This window comes from Mesoplodon mirus (genome assembly GCF_964341445.2).
Source record: "Mesoplodon mirus genome assembly, chromosome: 15".
NCBI classification, from domain to species: domain Eukaryota; kingdom Metazoa; phylum Chordata; class Mammalia; order Artiodactyla; family Ziphiidae; genus Mesoplodon; species Mesoplodon mirus.
In genome coordinates, this window is record NC_138991.1 from 43,827,097 (window position 1) to 43,851,016 (window position 23,920).

Here is a 23,920-nt window from a genome sequence, read left to right on the forward strand (position 1 = left end):
AAGTTTGCATATGTGAATATAGATCTCCACAGTCCCTCACAAGAAGACAGACCCACAGTCACGGAGACGCTCACGAAACAAGACAGTAGTGCGGGGTGGGGCCTCCACCCCGTGTAAACGTGCAACACACTCGTGCGAAGGCTGCCTACTGGGCCCAGCCCTAAGGGCCCTGTGCTGGGCAGCCACTGTCCTGCTCAGGCTGAGGGCAGGGCTCCGGCTGCTGGGGGCAACTGGCTGGTCAAGGTGTGCCAGCGCTCCAGGGCTGCGTCTGGCTGCTGCAGACAGTCGCTCCAGTGCTTCCGGGCCTCTCTCCGGGCGCCTGGCCCCAGGGCCACGCCACCTGGGAGCAGTAGAGGCAGGCAAGATCAGGGCCGGGCTCACTGCCCGGCTGCCCTCCATCAGCACCACCCAGCAGGCTCCTCCCTCACCGATGAAGTCGTTGGATTTGCCAATGTCATAGTCCCAGACTGTGACTTCCAGAGTCTTGTTGGCCAGAGTGGAGAGCTCCATCTCGTAGAAGAACTCCTGGGACAGGGCAAGCGACACCTTCCATGAGGCGCAGCCCCCACTCCCAGCCCCAGCCCCGCTCGATTTCTGGCCTCTGCCCCATTTACCTCATTAAATTCCGGGTTTAGAGTCTTCTTCTTCACACATGTTTTGTGCTTGGATTTCTTATCCACATCCGGCCTCAGGTATCTGCCGAGGGGGAGGAGGGACAGGTGGGGGAGCAGATCAGTCGGACAGGCCAGGCCCAGAAGAGGATGGGGCTGGTGGCAAGTCCCTGGGGAGGGGAGGGTGGGCCTCGGGGCAGGGCGAGGGCTCACGTCTTGACGTAGGGGTCCGAGTAGCCGTTGACGTCCATGGCAGCCAGGTGGGCACAGCGCACGATGCCCACTAGCAGCCCGCGGCGCCGAGAACTATAGCTGAGGCTCAGCAGGATGCGCCCGCGCTCTTCCAGCAGCCCAGGCCCCTGCTCCACCTGCTCCAGCTGCCGGCAGACGCGGGCGTCAGCTGGCACCCTCACCACCTCCCGCCCAGATGCAGTCCCTGTGGGTGGCTCACCTCCTTCAGGTAACAGGAGATGCCCCTCAGCGCCACAGACATGGAAGAGGGTGAAGCCAGCTGAGGGGGCAGAGAGAAAGTTCTGGAAACCTGATCTCCCCAGAGCCCCCTTCCCGTGGTACCCCGCAGCCCCGCACAGACCGGGACCTGGCGCTCAAGGCAGATGTTAAAATGCTTCTTCTGTGAAGGCTTGAGGCGGCGGAGGGGTACACGGATCTCCCCGATGAACTCGTTGTGGCTCAGCTTGTCTTCGTCACAGACGGAGATCCTGGTAGGGAACTGCAGGGTCAAGGCCCCCTGGGGTACCTGAGTCCCACTCCAGTTTGGGAGAAAGGTCCTCCGACTGATCTCTGAACACTCGAGGCTGGTCCCAGCTCTACCCTAAATACTCTACACCTCACTTGTAACATGGGCTGCCTCAGGGCTGTGTGGGGAGCACCAGGCCCGGAGCTGGGGGAGGATGCTTTGATTTGCCCTGTTCCTCTGCACCTCCCTTTCCAGCTGCCCAGGCTGTCCCTGGCCCATTAGGACCTGCTCAGCTCCTTGAGGAAGCCCTCACAAATCTTGGGAACGCGAACACACACACACACACACACACACACACACACACAGAGCCTCCATTCAGGGCCTGGGGACAGGATCCAACTGAACATGCACAGGATGTGCACTGGTGGATGTGGGTCACGGGTCTAGGATGTAAGAGCTAGAAGGGCCTGAAGGAGCCTTGAGCAGTTGGACCAGGAGCGCGTACCTCCCCCTAGAGCCCTTGTCCTTTCCTGTGTGGAGCAGGGAGCCAGCCTGGGAGAGACTCATGAACCCAGCAATTAAGAGATTATTGCTTTTACTTCCATCCGTCTAGGTCTGCAGCCCCTTTCCCTGCCTTCTGCTGTGACACTCTCGAGCAGTTGTGTCATGCAGAGGTGTTCAATTCCCAGCTCCGCCACCTAGCAACCGCATGACCTTGAGCAAGTCACTTAACCTCCCTAAGCCTCACTCCCATTTCTGTCCACTCCTTAGAGATGTTAGGGAGACACAGGCAGCAGAATGGGCAGACCTCTGCTGCACAGGTCTGACTTAAGTCAGGGGCTCTGAGAAGGGGTCTCAGTGAGCAGGGAAAGATTGCAGGAGGAGGCAGAGCCTCAAATGATGAGTGGGATTTAGGCCGGCAGAGAGAGGAAGCGGGAAAAGACACGACAGGCAAAGGTCAGGAGACAGGAATCCGACCAGTCGCAAGAGGGCGGTCCTCTGTTGGAGGAGCAGTAGGAGCTATTTGGAGGGCAGGAACCCAGGGGAACATTCTGGCCTGCTCCCGAAGGGGACAGGGAGCCACTGATGGTTCTAGAGCATCCGAGGGCTTAATGGGAGGTGGGTCGACCAACCAAAGAAGGTTCCAATGACAGCTGTCCCCAAGGAGGTGCTGAGCTGGACTCGTTGGTAACCGGGAGGACGGACCCCTCACCTGAGCACCTTGTGGGTGATGTCATCATCTGTGATTCCGCTGTACGTCAGGTCCTCATTCCACACGGGATTCAGCGTGTTCCTCTGAGTCTTAGTTTTTAGCTTATTGGCCTTAGGTGTGGGGACGAAGTGTTCACAGTACATGTCCCCCAGACCCACAGAGGCTGGAGGCAGACGAAGGTTGGGGGCAGACCCACAAGCTGGGTCAGGCTGGGGGGCGAGGGTAGGGGGAGGCCGTTACCTTGCAGGCTCCAGGCAGCAGGTGCAGCTTGACATAGGGGTCGGCCAGGCCGTTGAAATCCATGGGCTTGAGGCCCTAGGGATGAGGGGAGGGAAGAGAGCTGTGAGTTTGCAGCCTGCCCACCCTCCCTCCCTCTCTCTCTGCAGTGTGGACCCTTGGGGGCTGGAGAGCCAAGATGGGTGCTGGAAGAGGAGCAGGAGTCAGGCCTGGGGAAGGGAAGGGAGGATGGAAACGCACCCCTCTCAGGGTAGGAGGCAAACAGGGCCAGGGCTCTCGGGAGGCAGGGAGTACCCACCTTGGCCCTGAGGATACTACAGTGCAGAGTGCAGGAAGCCTGGTCGTAGAGAAGGTCAAACTCCAGCGTGCCCAGGGCGGCTGGAGAAGAGGGAAGAGGCAACCTGAGTCCGTGTGTAAAGACAGGTGTGTGTGAGAGACAGGTGGGCAGGCCTGCTACGTGTGCCAGCTGTGAAGGTTTGTGCGTGTCTGTGCCTGTCAGCCTGCTTGTGTGTGTGCACGTCTGGGTCCCTGGCTGGGCTGCAACTGGTGCTCTGTGGGTGGTTGAGTGCCTCAGCAGAAATACTGAATATTGAGCCTAGCTGAACCTGTAATCTCCACTCTGACTGCAGCTGTGGTGGCGGTGCCCGCCGCCTCCCCACCCCCAGCAGGGCCCCATCCCCTTCCCACAAGCCTGGAGGCCCCCATTAGCACCCTGGGCCCTTCAAGCCCGCAGACTCACTGGTATCATCCGAGTCATAGCTGTCCACCTCAGCTCCATCCTCGGGCGTGGTGGCCCCAAGGAGGGCTGTAGGGGGTGCCAGGGCCAGGGGGCCCAGATGAGCAGGGGCCTCTCCGAAGCCCCCGCCACCCCCTTCAGGTCCTGGTCCCCGGCGGGGGAAGTAGTCAGAGATCTGGCGGATGGGCCGGATGGGCCCCGGGCACACGTTGATGGCCATGTGCTCTTGGATGTTGATGGTCATGCGGTCGCCCCTGCGGCCCCTCATGCAGCACCCCTGGCTGCGGGAGGGAGGTTCGAGTGAGCTTGAGCCCGGGGCTGACTTCTCAAACCTACCCGTCTGCTGGCTGAGGGCCAGGCGGCACCCGCCGGGGTCTGTGGGCCCTCACTGGCCTCCCTTCCTAGGTGCTGAGGGAGAGGGCAGCCTGTGCCCGCTGACGGGCAGGCAGAAGGCCTGGGCCCTCCAGACCCCAAGCTGTGCTCCACGGGGCTGGGCTGCCAGCCCACTCCCCCCAGATAGGTCCTGGCTCCACCTCAGCCTTGCCCACCTTCCTCTAGATTGTCCCTCTGTCCTCTTCCCAGTGCCAGCCCCTCATTCTGGGCTTCTGTCTGCCCTGGGCCCTGCCTACCCCTGAAGCTGCCCCCTAGGCCTCCTCCTCTGTCTCTCTGAGGCTTTGACTATCCTTCTGCACCAGGCGCTTGTCTGGTCTGGGGGTCACCCACCTCTTAGGTTTTCACTTCCCACTGTCCCTTCGTTCAGCCCCAGGATCTGCCCGCCTGCCTGGGCCCCCCATCCGCTGCCACCCAAGGTGAGGACCCCTGCCTCAGATGCCTCCTCCTGAAACTGGCTCTCCAGAGGAGCAAGAAATTACAGGCTTCGGAGAGCTAAACACCCCCAGGGGCACACACAGGCTAACACACACTCACCCTCACCCTCTCGCCCCCGGCAGCCCAGCCCCCTGCACCTGTCTCTGCGCCTCCAACAGGTGCCCAAGCACTGGGGGGCCAGCGGGTGCGAGCTGGGCGGTGGCAGCCGGCGATTCCCAGGGCGGCCGGCGAGAAGAGCGCCGAGTCCGGCAGTCTGAGCCGAGAGGGAGGGAGAGCAGGAGAAAGTGCGGGGAGGAGGGGGTGGGGGTGAGCGAGGTGGAGGCGAGGATGCAGCCGGCGCAGGCGGCGCGGGGCGGGGAGGGGCGGACGGAGGCTGGAGAGGGGGCGGGACTCTCCCGCCGGCGCCCGCCCGGGCACTTAGGAGCGCACACGGGTGCACACACATTCACGGGCAGGCTGGCACACGCATCTTGCACGGGCACTCCCGCGCACACGCCTGTGCCCACGTGCACACACCACAGTCATGCACAAACCCAGACACGCGCTGGCACACTCACCCTGGAGAACTTCGCATACACACGCTCGCAGACACACGGGTTCCCTGCGCCGCCAGGAACCCACAGTGAGAACTGCCCGGTGTTCCCCAACTCCTCCCCGCGCCGCCCCCGCGCCGAGCCGGCGGAGCCTCCCTCCGCCCCTCTCTCCTAGCTTCTCTCCCGGGTCTCCAGTGCAGACCACCGGCCTAGTTGCCGTGGCGACGCCGGCTCCTCCTCCCTCCCCGCCCCCTACCTCGCGCGTCCTTGTGCCCCTCCCCCGCAGAGAGCTTTTGGAGGAGGGGGCAGGGTGTCTGGCCCTCCCCTACCAAATATCCGTAGGGGCGGGGCCTGTGGGGGCGGGGCTTAGAGATCCGCAGTGACCCAGGAGCGGGCTGGGGAAGGGGGTCTGATCCGCCTGCGGTCCCTGGTTTGAAATCTCGGGGTCTCGGACCCTGGCTGGGAAACCTGAGAGTCTGAGGCCTGAGGCTGTGGCTTCCCCCCACGCCTCCTTCCTTTAGTTGTTCAGGCTTCTCTCCTGTGACCCAACCCAGCCCCCGAGGGTCCAAGTCCCCTTCTCAGGGATGGCATCTCCTTTGGGAATCTGCCTTCCCTCGCCCTCCCATCTCCAGTTGTCCCTCAGGTGGAGCGGAGCGTGGGGTTTCGCTCTGAATGCCTCAGAGCCCTGCAGGCCTTCCTCCCCTCTCTGCTGTCTCTCATCTGAGCCCTGCCACCTGCCTGTCGGTCTAACTCCAGCCTTTGATCTTGGCTCTCCTTTGTCCAAAACTTGCCAGCCCCCAATGACAAAGTCCTCACAGTGACCTTCAAGGCCCTTCAGCCCAAGACCCTGACTTCTCTAATCTCATCCCCCGTGCTCATCTTACTGGCTCTCAGGACCATTACTTGCGGTTCCCGGAACACACCTGGATCTCTCACACCTGCGCACCTTTGCTCATACAAGTTCCTCAGCCTGGAAGATCTTTCCTTTCTTCAGGGGTCATCCTGGACCCCCTCTTCCTAAGAGACTTACTGGAACATCTCCCCACCCCCAGCCCAGCCCCCAGCTTCCAGTGCTGTCTCAGCCTCAGCTCTGGTGGTGCTGGTTTGTCATGTCTGTTTCCATTTCTGTCTCTCCCACTACTGGGGAGCAGAGGCTGCCGCATGCTAGGCCTGGCACTAGTTTGGCATCACTAAATATTGTGATTTTAGGTTGCATAGCAATGTGAATATACTTAACATTGCTGAACTTTGTGCCTGAAAACGGCTAAGATATAACCATTCATATGTGGATTTTTACCCCAATTTTTTTAAAGTAAGAGAAATGTAAAACCAAACTATGCTGAGATACCACTTGTCACCCATCAAATGGTGAAATTCAAAGCAAATGTTAACCACAGTGTTGGTGAGGCTGTGAGTAAATGGGCACCACCTCGGTAGCTGAAACGGAGCAGGACCCTATGGTCTTAGCCCCTCCGTGTCCTCAGCCTGCCTTTTGTCTGTGGGAAAACTTTAGCCAAACAATAAGTTTAGGGCTTCCCTGGTGGCGCAGTGGTTAAGAATCCACCTGCCAATGCGGGAGACACGGGTTCGAGCCCTGGTCCGGGAAGATCCCACGTGCCGCGGAGTAACTAAGCCCGTGGGCCACAACTACTGAGCCTGCGCTCTAGAGCCCGCGAGCCACAATTACTGAGCCTGCGTGCTGCAACTATTGAAGCCCTTGCGCCTAGAGCCCGTGCTCCTCAATGAGAAGCCACCGCAATGAGAAGCCCGTGCTCCGCAACAAAGAGTAGCCCCCGCTCGCCACAACTAGGGAAAAGCCCGCGGCGCAGCAACAAAGACCCAATACAGCCAAAAATAAATTTAAAAATAAATAAATAAATAAACAAAGAATACGTTTAATCAGAGAAGTGAGAAAATGCAGAAACAAAGGAAAACAGTCCAGCAAGACTAAATAATAATAGTTTAGTCATTAAGCATAGTTAAGGACCCTTAGTTCCTTCTCAAGGGCTATAGATAATATTCTGAGCCATCTCCAGTGAGCTGTCTTGTAGATACTGAAACCCGCACCAGGTGGAAGAAGTTAACTACATGATGACCAGACTGTAGCCATGACATAAGCTCCCACAATTCCAAGAACTGGCCTCCAAGAAATGGGAACAATCAACCCCGGAACTAAAGGCTAACTGTACTTAAAACAATCAAGATGACACTGATCAGACCACCGCAGCACAAATTTCAACATGACTGTCAGAGCTGACTGTGCTGTTCCTGCATGTAGCCCCCTCCCTCCGTCTATAAAAGCTCTTGCCCACTGATTTGCAGTGGGGGGGAGTCGCCCTTTGGATAGGAGTCCACCCTCCCCACAGGTTGCCAGCATCCAAAATAAAGCAAACTTTCCTTTGCACCAACTTTGCTCCTTTATTCACTCTTGCGCAGCAAGCAGCCGGACCCCACTTTCAGTTACATAGCCGCTGTCAGACTCTTTGATCCAAAAAATCCACTTCTAGGATTTGGCCCATGAGCAAAATAATGGAAGTTCAAGGCTATTAACTGCAGCATGTCTTCAATGGCAAAAGACTGGAAACAACCTAAATGTCCACGGCTGGTTCAATCAGTTATGAGAATTTCATACAGTGAAATAACATGCAGCCATGACAAAGAAAGAGGCCCTTTATGTACTTGTACAGAATCATCTTCACAATCTCATGGTAACTGAAAAAACTAAGATAAGGAGGAGCATGAATGGAATGCTGCCATAAAAAAAAAAAAGAGCGCTTATATATGTTTATTTGTGCATAAATTATTCCTGGAAGGCTGCACAAGAAAGTGGTAACTATGGTGACCTCTGAGGAGGCTGCTGTGAGGCAGGGGAGGACAGGAAGAGGATTTATTTTGTACCATGTGCATATGTTACCTACTCAAAAGAATACACTAAAATAATATCTTTTTTTAGATAAAGGCAACAATTAGGTTTCCTCTGAGGTTCTCCAGTATAAGAAAGGAGGAGGCAAGACTAAGGGAGACACCGTCCAGGAGCAGGTGGGTTTGGGGAGAGGCAGACCTGGGCCCGCAGTAAAAGGAGGGGCGAGCTGGGCAAGAAGCCCAGCCCTGCTTCCTGTACTGCTTTCTTCTCCTGGGGTTTAGCTCAGGCCCAGCAGCTCACCTCCAGAAAGCCTTGTTGCAGGAAGGCAAGGATGAGGCTGGAGTTCCAGCCAGTTGCAGGGGAAAATACAGACAGTTTTGAGCCCTGGTTTGTCCAGAGGTGGAAAGGCTTTTCATCCATCCATTAAGCCAATAAGTATTTATTGAATACTTATTCTATACTGTGCTATGGCTATGACCAAGGTCAATGATCTCTGGCTTCACAGGCTTGTAGGGGAGACAGACAAATACAGACAACTCCAGTGCAATCAGACTGATGCGGTGACAGGGGAGGGTCAGAAAACTCAGGTTCACTTCCCAGGGGAAGTGTCATCTCAGCTGAGACCTGGAAGATGAGGAGGAATTACTGCGTCAAGTTGGGGCAAGAGCGTCCTAGGCAGAGGTGTGTGCAAAGGCTGGGGTGTGCTGAGGAAGGGAAACTCGGGAAAACCCGAGGTGGGTAGGTAGACAAGAGTCTCGCAGATCAGGGTAAGAAGTTCAAAATAACACAGGAGCCAAGGGAAGCCACTGGAGGGTTTTAAGTAGTGGATCCACGTGTTCTGCTTTGTTCTCGCTGGGGGAAGAGGGAATAGAGATCAAGCAGTCCGTAGGTCGTTGCAATAAGCCAGAGGAGACAGGGTTGGCTTGAATGAGAGGGGGTCGGGGCGGCACTGGAGGGGAAGGGAAGTGGATGGATTTGAGATTTACGTTGGAGATGAGCCAACAGGTCTTTTTTTTTCTTTTTGACCGCATGTGGCATGTGGGATCTTAGTTCCCTGACCAGGGATCGAACCCGCGCCCCCTGCAGTGGAGGCATGGAGTGTTAACCACTGGACCTCCAGGGAAGTCCCAGCCAACAGGTCTTGATTATGGGTTTGTCAGGAGAGAAATAGGGAGGGGTTTGAGACGATTCCTAGGTTTTTGTGTTGAGCAGAGCATCTAGAGGAATAGTGAGCCCATTTGCTGCGAGGGAAAGAGGGCGCAGGTTTGAGATAGGAGAATCAAGAGCTCCATTTGGGATCTATTGAGTTTGAGATGTTTTTGGACATACAGAGCCATGAAGCAGGAAGTTGGGTAGGGGAGTCTGGAGGAGAGGAGAGGGCTGGGCTGGAAATACGCATTTGTGAGTCACCAGCATATAGATGGTATTTAAAGCCATGAGACTGGATGAGATCACCTAGGGAGAGAGGGTATAGATAGAAAAGAGAAGGTCCAAGCCTGAGCAGCTCAGAGGAGGAGGAGTCGAGAAAACTGGTGAGTGTGGCCCCCATGCCTGGAGGCAGGGATGCTGAGAGACAGAACAAACCATTAGATGACAGAAGTAATCGTTAGATGTGGCAAGTTATGGGGTCATTGGCAGACCCGGCCAAAGTGGCTTCAGTGGAGTGGGAGGAACAAAGCCAGGTCTGAAGGGTTTGAAGAATACACTAAAGGTGAGGGAGCGATGACAGCAAGTGTAGACAGCCCCTTAGGGATTGTCTGTCTATATGCTTTTTTTTTTTTTTTTTTTTTTTTGCGGTATGCGGGCCTCTCACTGTTGTGACCTCTCCCACTGCAGAGCACAGGCTCCGGACGCTCAGGCTCAGTGGCCATGGCTCACGGGCCCAGCCGCTCCACGGCACGTGGGATCCTCCCAGACTGGGGCATGAACCCGTGTCCCCTGCATCGGCAGGCGGACTCTCAACCACTGTGCCACCAGGGAAGCCCTGTCTATACTCTTAACGATGTGCATCCCTGAGTTCTCTCCCTTGTGGTCCCCGCGGGCAGAGACCATGCCCTGGTGATTTCTATCTAAGCCATAAATGGAGCCCAGCACATAACAGGGGCTCAATACATTTATTTAATGGTTGGATGAATAAATGAATGGATAATTCACTGCTTGTGTCCAAAGGGCCTTTTCTTTTTTTTTTGGAAAAGGGGAATTTATTTATTAAAGAAAAGTCGTCTGCGTGTCCTACTTAAGTTAGTACCCTTGACGTTAACACTTTGGATTGAAACATGCCATCTTTCAAATAACAAGTGGACTCTACAAGCAGCGCCTACAGGTCAATTCATGTAGCGTTTCAAGAGCCCAGAGGGACACTGAAGGGAGGTGACCCCTTCCCGGGTTGACGACCTTGTCTGTAAACACTGTCAGAGGCTAGAGGCACGGCCGAGCGCGCTGCCGCCACAGAGGTTTTTCAGCAGGAAGATCCAAGCACGAGTGTGGCCCGGGTGCCCAACACCCAGGGTGGGGCCCCCTCCGGCCCGCCCTTCTCCACTCCCCAGCCCAGGGGCACCCCAGGGTCTGCCCGCTCTTCCCAGCCCTCTTCTGGGAAGTAAGAGGCCCCCCTCCTGGGCCCAGAGGCTGGAGCACGCGGCCTACGTGCGGTTCAGGGTCTGGAAAATGCGGGAGATCTGCAGCATGACTGGGCCCGTCTCGGGGTCGTTCATCCACTGGGTGCTGCTCAGAGTGTTCTCGAGCATGTCTTCAAATGCTAGTAAGGCTTTAGGGTTGGGCAGGCCCAGCTGCACCACGGGGTTATCCAGGATGGCCTGAAACAGAGGGCTGTCGCAAAGGACCTTTTCTGGTAGAGAGGACAGCAGTGTTCTTTTGAGGCAATGGAGGAAACTGCCAAATCCACTCCAAAGGCTAAAGGCTCTGGACCCCTTCTCCCAGGACCCCGTCTCCCAGCTAAGCCCCCAAGGGCAGCTGCATGCAGACTTGGGGAGGGAGCCCTGGGCCAGAGCCAGGAACCAGGTTGAGTCCCTGCTGCCCCTCACATGCCTGCGTCATTGGGTAAATCACTTCCTCTTTCTTAGAAGAGATAAGTGCAGGGAAAAGAGGCCCACGAGAGCCAGTCCTGCAGGAGGCCCCATAGATGTTAGTCTGTCTCCTCTTCCCCAACCCCCCCTTTTTTTCTTTCTGCGCCTTTTCCTTGTTTAGGAAGTAGAAGCTGACCCTAACAAGTACCTCCCAGGGTTGCTGTGAGGAGAATGGTTGGGTAGTCCCTGAGGATCGGAAAGATGAGGGGTACGAATCCCGTGGAGGAAGGAGCCTCCTTCCATTGGACAGAGGACCTCATACACGCCACAGACACATGTCTGGCGTGGGGCATGTCATGGAACTGGGACTGTCAGAGGCTGCTGAATAGGCAACTGTGTAATAAAACCAAGGAGACCCTGAAGTGTCCTTGGGCTTGGGTGGGGCGGGACACATGTGTGATAGGCCCACCTGCCAATCAGAAGGGAGCTAATTCTTAGCCACTGGTTGGGGGGGGGGGAAGAGGAGTGAAAGTGGCTGTTGGGAAGTGACAAATAAGGGAAAAGCAGAAACTAGAAAGGGGAAATGGGATGGCCCTTGGGGGAGCCCACCCAGAGAGGGGGAGCCCGTGAAGGCTCTGTGCATGACCAAGAGACCTGCCCCGAGATGGGCCGGGGGACTTCCTCTGACAACCCGCATGCCTGCAGTACCTTTCCCTGCAGCACCTGATGCAACCTGATGGGAGGAGGCAGGAGGGCCTGGAGCCTGGGAGCTGTGCCTTCCCTGGGCAAGAACAGGGAAACAAGCAGGCAGGTGTGGACACTGCTGCCACCTAGTGGAAATGTCTGTTATTTGCCTAGGTTGCTAACCCCAGGGATGTCCTCAGCTGAGCACTGCGAGACAGAGTTTGGGCATGGGGGAGACCCCTGTGCCCCTGCATTTGAGGCCACGAGGCAGGGGGTAGGCTCAGGGAGGAAGATACATGCCATTGGGAAGTGTGTGTTGCCCACATCACTTTGCCCATCTATGCCTTGTCTCCCTCTTCTATAAGATGAGAGCAGCAGTACCTAACTCACAGGATTTTCTGATGGTTAAATGAGTCAGTCCATTTAAAGTACTTGGCATAGTAGCAAGTGCTCAATAAATGCTATCTGTGGTCAATCCAAGGGGTAAGTGGAGATGTTTAGCCCTGTCCCCCCTCCCCCCGCGAATCCACTATGCCTGCTATACGAATGCAGCTTTCCTTAGTCCCGGCTTTCAGCAAGATTGCCCAACCAAGTCCCCCTATCTGTAAATCCTGGGGCTTCCACTATCATCAGCATCAACCCAAAGGCTCTGTGGGTCCCAATCCCTTCCCTTTGGATTCGGAGGCTTGGGGGGAAGGATTCCAGATCCTAGCACTTTCTCTCTCCCCTCACCCTAGAGTGTGTGATCAGAATGGCTCTGGGCAGTGACATCACAGAGCCCTCACCCCATCACTGGAGTGGAAGAGTGATGAGGCCGTGGCAGTGGGTGCAGGTGTGGATGTGGCTGGCTGGGCTGGGGACCGTAGAATCAGGTGGGAAGCTGTCCTGGGAACAGTGGGAAGGAGGAAGGCCGGGGTGTGGAGTGCCTGCCCCTGAGAGGCTGGGAGGCCAAGCCTGGGCTTTTCTCTTTGTCTCCATGCTTCTCTCCCATCCTCCCTGCTTGGCGTGGGTCCTCTCATGGAGAGCTCAGCTGACCCTCAAGGAGTTCCTGGAACAAAATCAAGGCCCTCCACAGCTGTACTAGGGCTCTGTGGCCTGGCCAGGCCCTGGGTCTGCCTCAGCCTCTTGGGTGGGGGGCACGGGTCTGTTTGGCTCTTTCATAGACTTTGCTCCGGGTCCCCAGCACCCAGCCTGGAGAATGCCAAGGCCTTGGCCCGGGGAGCAGAGTCTCCACTCTTCCTAGACAGACCTGACTTCTTTGATTACCCAGACTCGGACCAAGCCAGGCTCCTGGCCCTGGCCCAGTTCATTGGAGAGAGACCTGTCCTCTTTGTTAACTCAGGTATGACCCAGCTTGACAAGGGGCTGCCCTCCTTGCCCGGGGCCTGGAGGACAGCTGCCCTTGGCCCTTTGGTTGGAGGTGAGTCCAGGGCCCCTGTCTCAGCCTCACTGTCTAGCAGGTTCCAAATCCAGGCTCTTCCATCACATCCTGGTGGGCGCTCTGGTGGTGGCCTTCTTCTTCCTGCTTTTCCAGTTCTGCACACACATGTAAGGCCTGTCCCCCTCCCCGAGCCCCGCCCAATTCAACCTTCCTGGGAGAGGCTGAAGGACCCAAAGCCCAGGGAGGCGGCGGCGTGACCTCCCACCTCTGATCTCCACACCCCATAGGAGCTGTGAGAAAGGAGCCTAAAAAGCCGGACGAGGGCCCTGGACTCTGCCCTGAGTGCCCATACCCGCCCTCCTCTCCTGCTGATGAATAAAAGTCCTTGCTTCTTTCTCCCTGACTGCTCAGCTACCCAGCCCGGGGGTCCTGCCCCGTCCTGCAGTCAACTAGTCGCCGTGCTTTCTATCCCGAGGCTCCTGCTCCCTTCCCAGCCCCAAAGAACTGGGTGATGAGGGCCTTGGTGGCGTTCACGCAGATCGTCTTTATTAGCGGTCTGTAAAGCACCTCCCAGGGTCCCCCGACCCCAGACTGGAGGAAGCCTTGAGAGGTCTGTAGCACCAGGGACATGCCAGGGTCCGAGGGCAAGATGTGCAGCCTAATGGGGAAGGGACCGGGAGGCCCCCCACCTGCCCCCGGGGTTGCACAGCACTGGGAAGGCTGGGGGGTAGCAACCACCTCCCTCCCCCGACACCCACAAAGGAGTTTGCATTTGGACGAATTAATAAAATAAATAAGATTCCTCAGGCCGGCCTCCCCTGGAGAGGAGCAGTGGGGACGGCCAGCCCTGAGCGAGCCCACGGGCATTAGATAGGGTGTCCCCTCCCTCCCAGGTGACAGGGAGCTGAGAGGAGTTTGCAGCAGGGGGGCTGGCATGGCCTTGGCAGCAGGGCCTCCCCGACAATTCTGTGAGTCCTGGTCCCCTCAGGCTCCCCACAGCCTCGAGCCCTAAGCGCTTGGGAAGGGGTGCGCCTTCTTCCTCTTCCTTCGCTTCTCCAGGGCCCAGGGGAGGTGATGGAGACAGGGGCTAGGCAGGAGGGGGTCGACCTTCGGTTCAGGCACTGTAGGGAGAGGTCCCCTCTCCCTGCCTTCCAGCTCACCTGGTCCCAGCCCTCAGCGCCTGAGGGGACGTGTCCCCACCCCTTCGGAGTCCATCTGTCAGTTCCCGGGGACTGTCAGAGCAAGAGGCCCCTGGCTCCTCCCCACCACCCAGCAGCCCCAGAGCCCTGTCCCCACGGCGTAGGGGTGGGGTGGGGAGGGCCCCCGGCCCCACCCTCAGTCCTGGGTCTGACAGGGGGAGGGCGGCCGGGAGCCCCGGGGCCGGAAGAGGCGGCAGGCCCCGCGGCAGATGAGGAAGAACCAGTAGAGCTGCGGGGCGAGGAGCAGCGCGGCGCCCAGGTTGACGTGGGCCGGGATGGCGAGCGGCACGGCGAGCAGGGGCAGGCCCGCGTGCCGCCCGTAGGCCCAGTACAGGTAGGGGAAGAGCAGCACCCGGCAGCAGAGGAAGCTGAGCAGCATCAGGGCCCCGTTCACCTTGTGCAGCAGCGTGTGCTGCTGCTTGTACTGCGGGCGGGACGGGCAGACAGGGGCGGGGTGAGGGGCGGGGCGCCTCCGGCCACGCCCCCGGCTCAGCCCCTGGGCCACCTCCCCCTCGGCCCACCTCCCTGCCTTGCCTTCCAGGTTAGGGGCCCCAGGCCCCGCTCCTCTCCACCCGCCCCCCTCCGCCCTGACGCCTCCCCTATACCCCGCGTTATAGCCCCGACTCTTCACCTGTCCTTTAAAGCATCTCCAATGGGTCCCTAAAAGTGCCCGCCCTTCCCCGGTCCTCCTGTCACGCTCAAAACCCTCAGCGCCCCTCTCACCTGGATGAGGATCTTGCCAAGGCAGACGAAGGGGGTGCTGACCTCTGCCATCAGCAAGCAGCCTAGAAAGAAATCTCCCTTGCCTTGACGCCACACCTGAGAGGAGAGGAAGGAAACAGCCTGTCCTGAGCGATTCCTGGGCAGCGCCTGCCCCCCAACCCCCGTCACTTTTGGGGATGCTTCACTCTGAAAGTCTGAGCACAGGTGAACAGTAGCTAAGCTGGGAGCACTAACTCACCGTATCCCTCCAACCATCCTGCAGGTGAGATGGTATCCCTGATACTACAGATGAGGAAACTGAGTCTCAGAGGCAGTGGCGTGTAACTGTAGCTCCAAAGCACCACAGCTGGGTGCGATCCACCCTCTTGCTGTTTGGGGCTGGGCTGGAGCTCATTAACCCCTCCATGGGGCCCTCCATCCTGGGCCTGCCCTGCTGCTCGGACCTGGACCCAGGGCTTCCTAGGCTCCTGCAGTGCTGGCATGAGCAGGACACGGGGCCCCGGCTCTCAGCAGCCCCACTCACCACCGACAGTGGGAAGCACACGAGCACCATGACGGCATGGTGGAGCACCATGAGGAACTCCTTGTGCAGGTAGCCGCGTGCCACGGCCCAGGTGCTGCCCGGGGCTCTGGTCCCCCCTTCGTCCCCTCCGTGCCCCTTGACCTGGTGCTTGTGCCAGTGACAGAGGAACATGGCGTAGATGTCATAGATGAAGTAGGGCACTGCAAATTGCGTGTAGGCAGAGGAAAGCCAGTGTCTGTTGGGCAGAGAGAAAGGGGGGTCAAGGAGGAAAGGGGATGGACAGGGCAGCTGCCAGGTGCCGGAGTCCATGCTGGATGCATCACGGGAGTCGGATCTCAGGTGATATTCGTAACAACCCTGAGACAGAAGTGGACTCTCAAGTTACAAGGGTAGAGGGTGAAAAACTTGCCCAAGGTCACACTATCACACAGCTGGTAAGCAGTAGGGCTGGGATTCAAACACCGACTGACCTCAGGACCCACCCAGGATTCAAACACCGACTGACCTCAGGAATGGGTGGCATTCTTCATATTCATTTACTCATATTCTCTCTCTCTCTCTCTCCCTCTCTCTCTCTCTCTCTCCCTCTCTCTCTCTCTCTCTCTCTCTCTCTCTCTGCAATATGGTGGGAAAAAAAGGGAAAGAGACCAGAAGATAGCCACAGACCTGAGGGCCGAGATAGAGTGAGAAAACAAGCCAGACCAGATCTGAGAAACAGCTGAGATCAAGGCGAATTACAGCAGAAGAGTAATTCTGGGAGTGGTGGGGAGAGAGCATATTGGCTGACGTTAATTGACTGCTTATTTCATGCGGGCACTATTGTAATATTCTAAATCTTTTACATGCACAAACTTATTTACTCCCCACAGAAAGCCTGTAAAAAGTAGGCATGGTTGTCACCCCATTTTACAGGTGAGAGAGGCTAGGTAACCTGACCAAGGAACAAACATGAGAAGTCTGGATCCACAGCCCTCCCTCTCAGCCCTGCTGTCCGCTAGAAGCTTCGAGACAGGGGTCACAGACAGGCCCCACTGGGGAGTTGGTGGTGCTGTCAGCGGTGCTTGCTCTGCTTGAATGTGGCCCCATCTCCTGTTTTTTCAGGTACAGCCAAGCATTAAGGAGAAAACGCTGAGCAAAAGGAGTCAAGAGCAGAGAAAGTTCCATGCACTTAGAGAGTAAACAAAAATGAAAAGTGCATGAATACGCAACATTGCATTTTTCTTCTCGAGTCAGCACATGAAGCACCTTCTCTTAAATCCGTAGTCGTGTGACAGGTCCAAGGTGGGGTGGGAGGTCGAAGAGGCAGGCCCAGGGGAACTCGCCCAGCTCGGTGGAGGGATGAAAGCAAAGTCAGCCAGAAGGGACGCAAATATGAGGACAAAATAAGAGCAGCTGCTGAAGGGAGAAGTGGAGTGAGACCTGAGGGCAGGGCAGCTGAGGACCGGGGGTGAGATGGAAACAGAAGGTGAACCCTGGGGAAGACTGGCCTGGAAGGGGACAGGCAGCCCACTCTAGCAGGGATGATTTCAGGAAAAGAGAAGCAGAGACCCATGCTGGAGTGTGTGACCAGGAGGGAGAGAGAGAGGAGAGGAAGCAGTGGCCCAGGTTAGAGACGAAGGGCAGGAAGGTGGAAAGGGGTCCAACTGGCCCAAGAGAAGTTAGAGCAGAGAGTGGCCTGGAGAGTCAGCCACAGAAGACACGGTGACACCACTAGCTTGTGGGGCTCCAGGACCTCCAGGCCGTGGGCTTCAGTGTGCAGGGTTAAACCCATTCCCACCCTCTTCAGCAATTAGGTGCTCAGAGGTAGGAACAGCTGTCGCCCCTGGATTAACCCTGATCCTTCCCACCCACCTGAGGATTAAGCGGGGAGGGACAAGAACAGACTGGGTGGGGCAGGGGAGAAAATGTTAAGAACTGAAAAGTGACCTCTGTAAGAAGGCGAGAGAAGGGAATGTGTGGGGATCCAGCCTCATCTTGGACCCAGAGGTGGGAATGGGGGGAGAGGACAAGAGGAAGCCAAGTCCCCAGGGTGGGGGTCTGAAGAAAGAGTTTAGCATCCACTCTGTGTGGCCAGAGCTGCTCTAGGCATTAGACACACACAAGTCAGTTCCTCCTCACAGCAGCCCTTCCAGGTAGAGATGGACCTCACTTCACAGATGAAGGAACTCGAGGGAAACAGGGAATGTCTCTAGGTTGGGGCATCCAAACAATGTCCCTGGGGCTCAGCAGCCACCAGAGGAGGGGAACAGGACCAGAAGTTAAGCGTGGGGCGTCATCAGCACCCTCACCAGCAACTCTGTGGCGGCGGCCCGTGGGTCAACCTAGAGCTGCCCGTCAGCACCACGGACAGGGCCCCTCTCCTCCCTCCTCCTGCTCTACCTCTCAGGCCTGGGGTTTTGGCAAGCACCAGGCACTGCAGCAGCTCCCAGTGCCAAATTTTGGCCTCTTCACCCTCCACTCTCCACCCCACTGCCTAACCATTGGTGGCCTTGTTTGTGTCATCTGTCCCTCTCATGCATAGAGCTGGGGCTGGACACCTGGATTCTGGGAGGAGGGGAGGGGTGAGCCCGGCATGAGTAGAGAAGCACCCCAGTTGGGTGCTGGTTGGAAATGAGGTCCGAGGGGTGAAAGGGTGGGAGGAGGTACGGGAGGAAACAACCTTCAGAACCTACTATGATCCAAGAGGCCGGGAAGCCTAGGAGCTGCTTTGAGAATCCTCTTTGCTCCCCACTCCCTCTCCTCCTGGTTCTGACCTTTAAGGACAGGATGTGGATAAATTTATCCCTGGGTGTTGAGTTGCAGCTACTGCAGTTGACTTGTTCAGGCTCAAGTTAAGGGCTTGGGGACCACTGAAGGAGTCCCCTAGATGATCTGGGGTACTCAGGGGTCACACATACACACAGGCTGCTGGAACGGGGGCTAAGGTGGTCTCATGGCACTTACTGGTCATCTATGATGTGCTTGCAGGAGGTGGAGACGATGTAGCCAGCTGTGGAGGCCATGACGGCTTGGACAGAGGACACTAGCCTAGGGAGGAAGAGGGAGCAGCAGTAGAGGGAGGGGACGCGCCCCTCGGTTTCTTCTCCTTACTGACCAGTTGCTGCACTTCTTGGGTGCTCCCCGCCCGTCCTTCCCCAAGGCTGCCTTGCCCGGGACTCAGCCACACCACCTCAGGCTCCTGGACTGGCCCGGCTGCTACTCCTCTGTTCACCCATTCCTCACTGGACACTGAGTCGCCTTCCTCTCAGGAGGACACCAGGGAGGTCATCGTGAGGTGAGATGCTGCTGAGCACGCGTGGCTGATGACAAGGTGTCCCTCCCAGGGAAGTGGGGGGCACAGCACAGGATGGCAGGGGAAGCCCCCGGGCCTGTTCTGGCACCACTCAGCTGCCCAGTCATCGTGCAGGTTATCCCAGGGCCCCTCGGTTGCCTCTGATTCCCCCTGGTCACTTTCCCGCTCTCTCCTTGCCTGCCACCACGCTCCCCACCCCAACTCTGGCCCGGATTCCAGGGTGTGCAGAGTTCCACTGTTCACTCCTCTGTCCCTCATTCCCCCAAACGCATGCCCCAAATAACACACGGCTCTGTGCCCCTTGCCTTGCCCTCTAATATCCTATCGGGATGTTTTAGTCACAGGCCGGACCTGTTTTGGAGGGTGGGAGGGTGAATGGAAAAGGGAGGGAGAGCAGTCTGAATACTAGTAGACCAGATGGCTGGGTTTGGATGAGGTCTCCCGGGACAGCAAGTAAGGCAGCGAGGAGAGAGGGAAGCTTGGAGGTAGAGCCCACCGACCACATCAGGAGCCCCCAGTCCCCACCAGGCCAAGGGTCCCTTCCATCCCCATAGAGCCTGGGGCGGCGGGGAAGGGAGGCAGTTTACCTGGCTGAGACAATGACCGCGTCGGCCTCCCCCCAGCGCAGCTGGGGCAGCCGCTGGAGCGTGTTCTTGGAGAGCAGGAAGAGTCCGGGGAACACCACCCCTCCAGCCACCATCGGGGTCAGCATGGTGCTCAGGCCTCGGGCAGGGAGCCGAGCGAGCGGCCGGGAAGGGACAGGGAGGCCGAGCTGAAGGGAGTTAGAGGCGGAGAAGGGACGCCAAGCCGGGGAAGGAGAGAGAGAAAGAGAAAGGGGCACAAAGGGGACAGGGCAGGGACGGGATGGGGCTGGGGAGTCAGACCAGAGGACCCGAGAAAGGGAGTTAGATGAGACTGGGGAAATGGGGAGAGACCGGGGACAGGGAGGATCCGAGAAAGGGAGCAGGAGAAAGCCAGCCAGAGGGTTGGGAGAGAGCCGAGGAGGGGAGGACCGGGTGAGAGGACAGAGGGAGAGGGTACAGGACGAGGAGGATGCGGATGGGGGAGGGGAGGGAGAGAGGCAGGTGGTGGTGGGGGCTTACGTGGAGAGGCTGGGAGGGCCCGAGGAGGCGGGGTGGGAGGTGGGGGGTGGGACTGTGGTGCCAGCTCTGAAAGGGAGGGGAGACAGAGGAGCAGCCGGGCAAGTGGTCAGCGGTCAGCACGGCTCTCCCGCCTCTCGCTGCCGCCCCAGTCCCCGCGGCCCGGCCCAGAGGCTGTACGGGGCATTATGGAGAGTTCGTGCCCAGCCCCCTGCCCCCTCGGTGGGGAGGGGGAGGGGGACGGGAAGTCACCAGCTTGGGGAGGGCAAGGGAGGGGGAGGGAAATGATGGCACCGACCAGACACCAAGAAACCGGACCTGCAGCAGCATCTCTCCATGCAGCTCTGAACCACAGCAGCGGCTGCGACAGAGGTGGGGGGGAGCGGAGAAAGAGGGAGGGGGAGGCCCTTAAAGAGACAGCCGCTGCGGCAGGCACAGGGGGCTGCCTGGGAGGGTCGGCCTGGGAGAGCCAGGGGAGGGTCGGCTCTCCTCTTGGGGAGGGAGGTGGCCTGGGGCTCCTTGGCCAGCTGGGAGGAGGCCCTGGGCCCCCAGATGGGCCTGACCCCGTTTCCCACCAGTACTTTGCAAATGCCTGCCATTTCCTCCTCTGCCAAGGCCTCTCAACACGTGTCCCTCAGCGGCCTTGGGGTCCCAGCTTAGGGGCACCCACTCCGCAGAGAGAAAGAGGATTCCCTGGAGGGGTGAGCAGGAGAAGTTGGTGCATCTTGCTGTCTCTGAAGGATGAGTTTAAGGAACAGATGGGAATAAAAACACCTCAACACAGTATCCTTTGGGCTCAGAGACCCCCACGTCCTTCACCGCAGTGGGAGGGAGGGAAGCTCTGAGGTGTATATACATGTGGTGCCTCTGGTCCCAACTCCGCCGCAAGACTGTCCTATGATCTCCTCTAACTATTGTAACAGCACTGAGGTAACCACATGTGTCCCCTTTTTACAGGTCAAGAAATGGTCCTGAGGCCTTCAGTGACCCTCCCCAAGGTCACATAATTCAGAAAACACAAGAAACCACTCATATTAGACAGCAGGGTTTGAAGAGAGTGGGGAAGTGCTGCCTCTCTGAAAACCCACTTCAAGCCCGATGATGCCCCTGCCCGTGTCCTTTAGGCTTCCTGGCCTCCCCTAAGCCCTGGTCACTCTCTTTTTCTTCAGGTTTATTATGCTCCTGGCTCCCCTTCCTCTGCAACTTCACAGCCCAATTTCCATGTGGGAAAGGACCCTGGGGATTGGCTGATTCAAGCCCCTCATTCCACTGCAAGGAAACCAAGGCCCAGTGACTTGACCAGAGTCCCGCTGCAGGTCAGAGGCCCTGCCAGAACCACACTGGCCTCTGAGCTGCTTCTCACCCTTTCATGCTGCCTCCCTGGAATTTGGCCTTCTCGTCCTGAAACCAACTACCCTGTAGACTTCTGCGTGACGTGGGGCCCTGCTACCCAAACCATACTTTGGTTTCCAAGCCTGTCCTAAGATACGCCTCAATAGTAACCCTAGGATTTGCCTTTGCCTGTCCAAAGCCCATGCCATCACCTCCCGGAAGGACTGGGATTTGCAATTTTGTGCTGCCCTCTAGTGTCGTACTGGGGGAACAGACCCTGAGAGGTCTCTGGCCTTAGGCAGCAAGAGTGGGGGACAATTTTAGAGACAATAGTGGACCTAGCTTCCTGACCTCAGCGCTTCACTTAAGGGGGAAAGGGACCCAACTTCCTGAGTGTTTACTATGTGCTGGGGATGGGGTGCGGTGGTTTATTTCATTCTTATTTAATCTTCTCAGATGGTAGTATCTTTGTTTTATAGACAGGAACCTGAGGCTTAGAGATTAAAAAAAAAAAAAAGACAAAAAACCTGCCCAAGATAACCTAGCTATGAGAATTGGCAAAGCTGGCTTTCAAACCCATGTCTGCATAGCTCCAGAGCCAAAGATGAGCAAGGCCGCAGGGTGGTGCTAAGTTGTGGGGAGGGCCACAGACCTGGTGGAGCTGTGGCTTCATTTTGGATAGTGGGCATTAAAGCAGATAGAGATGGGTTTTTTGTCTTCCAGACACCCAGATAAGTTCTGCCTTCTCCTCCCTAAGGTTTGGTGGTAATTCACAGGTATATTACTAATTGTTGTCAAATAGGCCATAGATTTGCAGCACAAGGGCCCAGGCCAGCCCATAAACATGTTTCGTTTGGCCAGTATGGTGGTGCCAGTATAGTATTTTCTTAAATTCTAAGTTATTTGTCAGTGTTTAAAAATTAGATTTCACATAAAAGCTCAACTTCTTTTAAGAAAAAAATCAGGAGGTCAGACAACATTGGGCCCACACTCTTAACTCCATGATGTCTGGCTGGAGCCAAGCAGCTGCTGCCCCCACTGGATGGGATGAAAGTAGTCTTCCAGCTCACACAGTCCCCACAGAGCCTACATCTCTTGTGTCACTTGCAGGAGTTTGCAACCCCTATTTTATTTTATTTTATTTTGGCCACACGGCTTGTGGGATCTTAGTTCTCCGACCAGGGATTGAACCCAGGCCCCTGGCAGTGAGAGCACTGAGTCCTAACCACTGGACTGCCAGGGAATTCCCTACCCCTATTCTACAGACGTGAATTCACCTGACCCTCACACAACATCTCCACGGAGAATGGAAGGTGAGTATTCTTATTAAACCCACGGGGTTTACATGGGGGCTCTGAAGTTCAGAGAGGTTAAATGACTTGCAAGAGATCCCATAGCCAGTGTCTTTTGATTCTATATCTCCCACCCACCCACGCTCACATACACGCATAGTCTGCTTCTGCTCTTATCACTAACTCTTCCTGAAAGTAGGAGATCAGCTCCACCAGCCCTGGCCCCAGGAAGGATGCCCTCACCCTGTCCTCTTACTTGGATGCCACCAGAACGGCCTCTGGTCTCTCCATCCGCAGGTTGGAGTGGTTCTGCAGACCCCAGCTGAGCAGAGCAAAGCTCAGCGGGAAGAAGATGCAGCCCAGTACAAAGAGCAGGGTCATGCCTGTCTGGAGTAGAGAAGGTGAGAAAAGATGGCTGTGAGAACACCTCAACACAGTGTCCCTCAGACCCTCCCTTCACCCCAGAAACTCAAGGCCTATGGGATCCATCTTTCATAACCATCAAAAGCCATCAGGCATAGCTCTTCCCCAATCTCTTCGAGATCCTTAATGCACTTTAAATATGCCTCATCCAGAGCAAATGGACATCCTAATTTTTGGTTATCAATCCATTTCCTACACTTTTATTCATTTTCCCTGTAATTCCTGAAGCTGGTCTACACCTCCCAGTCCATCTCACACCTTAAAATTCCTTCTTTCTCTTTCAGCTCTTAAGTATGTGCCTGCTCTTTCTTAACTCACCCCATCCCAACCTCTGTCCCCCAACCCCAAGCTCTTTGTGTCACCTCTCCCCTCTCCTGGGTCCTCACCTCGGAGGGGCAAGGTGGAGGCTAGAGAGGGAGGCTGGTGGTTCTCATCAGCACCCAGAACTCAGAAAAAAAGGAACGAGGGGTGTTCAAATTGTAAAGATAACTGAATTTTTAAAAATAATATTTCTTTAAAAAGAAAAAGAAAACTCAAAGCATTATCCCATTAAAGAAACAAACAAAACATGGGAAAACCTCTGAAAACATATATATTTACATATATGTTATTTTTGTCTGGAAGAGCCTCCCCTCCCATCCACTCCAGGGAGGGGAGGTGTGAGGAAGGCCCAGGAGAGATGTAGGGAGTCAGGGCCTGCCATCCTGCACCCCTTAAGCAGCTTTGAGGGGACCTTCTCAGGATACAAGGAAAGCGTCAAACTGCAAGGGCATGAGGCGGAGGCAGCTCTACAGAGGCAGTGGGAGGGGGCAGGAACATCACCTTCCTATTGGTGGAATGGTGGACGGTTTGGAATATGCCATCTTCCCACTGGCCCACTTCTTTTTTTTTTTTTTTTTTTTTTTTTTTTTTTTTTTTATGCAAGATTAAATTTTTTTTTTATAACAAACTTAATCAGTTATACATATACATATGTTTCCATATCCCCTCCCTTTTGCATCTCCCTCCCACCCTCCCTATCCCACCCCTCCAGGCGGTCACAAAGCACCGAGCTGATCTCCCTGTGCTATGCGGCTGCTTCCCACTAGCTATCTACCTTACGTTTCGTAGTGTATATATGTCCATGCCACTCTCTCACTTTGTCACAGCTTACCCTTCCCCCTCCCCAACTGGCCCACTTCTTGACAACATGTGCTCTATCATATGCTTCCTGGAGAGTGCCTGCTGGGG

General features: G+C 56.6%; 3 protein-coding genes across 4 annotated transcripts; 1 reads left to right on the forward strand and 2 right to left on the reverse strand.

Moving 5' to 3' along the window:
• Window positions 1–106: 106 nt before the first annotated feature.
• On the reverse strand, window positions 107–4,959 carry DOC2A (double C2 domain alpha). Its single transcript, XM_082645613.1, has 11 exons — window positions 4,880–4,959; window positions 3,498–3,775; window positions 3,057–3,136; window positions 2,762–2,836; window positions 2,522–2,631; window positions 1,204–1,330; window positions 1,063–1,122; window positions 825–988; window positions 615–696; window positions 429–525; window positions 107–340 (listed from the first exon to the last, which is right to left on the reverse strand). The coding sequence occupies exons 1-11, from the start codon at window positions 4,894–4,896 to the stop codon at window positions 195–197; spliced, it is 1,236 nt and encodes a 411-aa protein (XP_082501739.1). The 5' UTR covers window positions 4,897–4,959; the 3' UTR covers window positions 107–194.
• Window positions 4,960–12,233: 7,274 nt separating this feature from the next.
• LOC309816742 (fertilization-influencing membrane protein) lies at window positions 12,234–12,977 on the forward strand (the record flags this gene model as incomplete). The annotated part of the gene is made up of 3 exons (XM_082644521.1): window positions 12,234–12,297; window positions 12,609–12,767; window positions 12,886–12,977. The coding sequence occupies 3 exons, from the start codon at window positions 12,234–12,236 to the stop codon at window positions 12,975–12,977; spliced, it is 315 nt and encodes a 104-aa protein (XP_082500647.1).
• A 1,164-nt stretch (window positions 12,978–14,141) lies between these two features.
• On the reverse strand, window positions 14,142–22,648 carry TLCD3B (TLC domain containing 3B; the record flags this gene model as incomplete). 2 transcript variants are annotated; one of them, XM_082645368.1, is made up of 5 exons in its annotated part: window positions 14,142–14,429; window positions 14,729–14,824; window positions 15,252–15,486; window positions 18,195–18,278; window positions 22,524–22,648. In XM_082645368.1, 5 exons carry the CDS (start codon window positions 22,646–22,648, stop codon window positions 14,142–14,144), a joined length of 828 nt encoding a protein of 275 aa, XP_082501494.1. The 2 variants fall into 2 exon arrangements, with proteins under 2 accessions (XP_082501494.1, XP_082501493.1); XM_082645367.1 differs by lacking the exon at window positions 22,524–22,648 and adding an exon at window positions 19,131–19,255.
• Window positions 22,649–23,920: the final 1,272 nt, after the last annotated feature.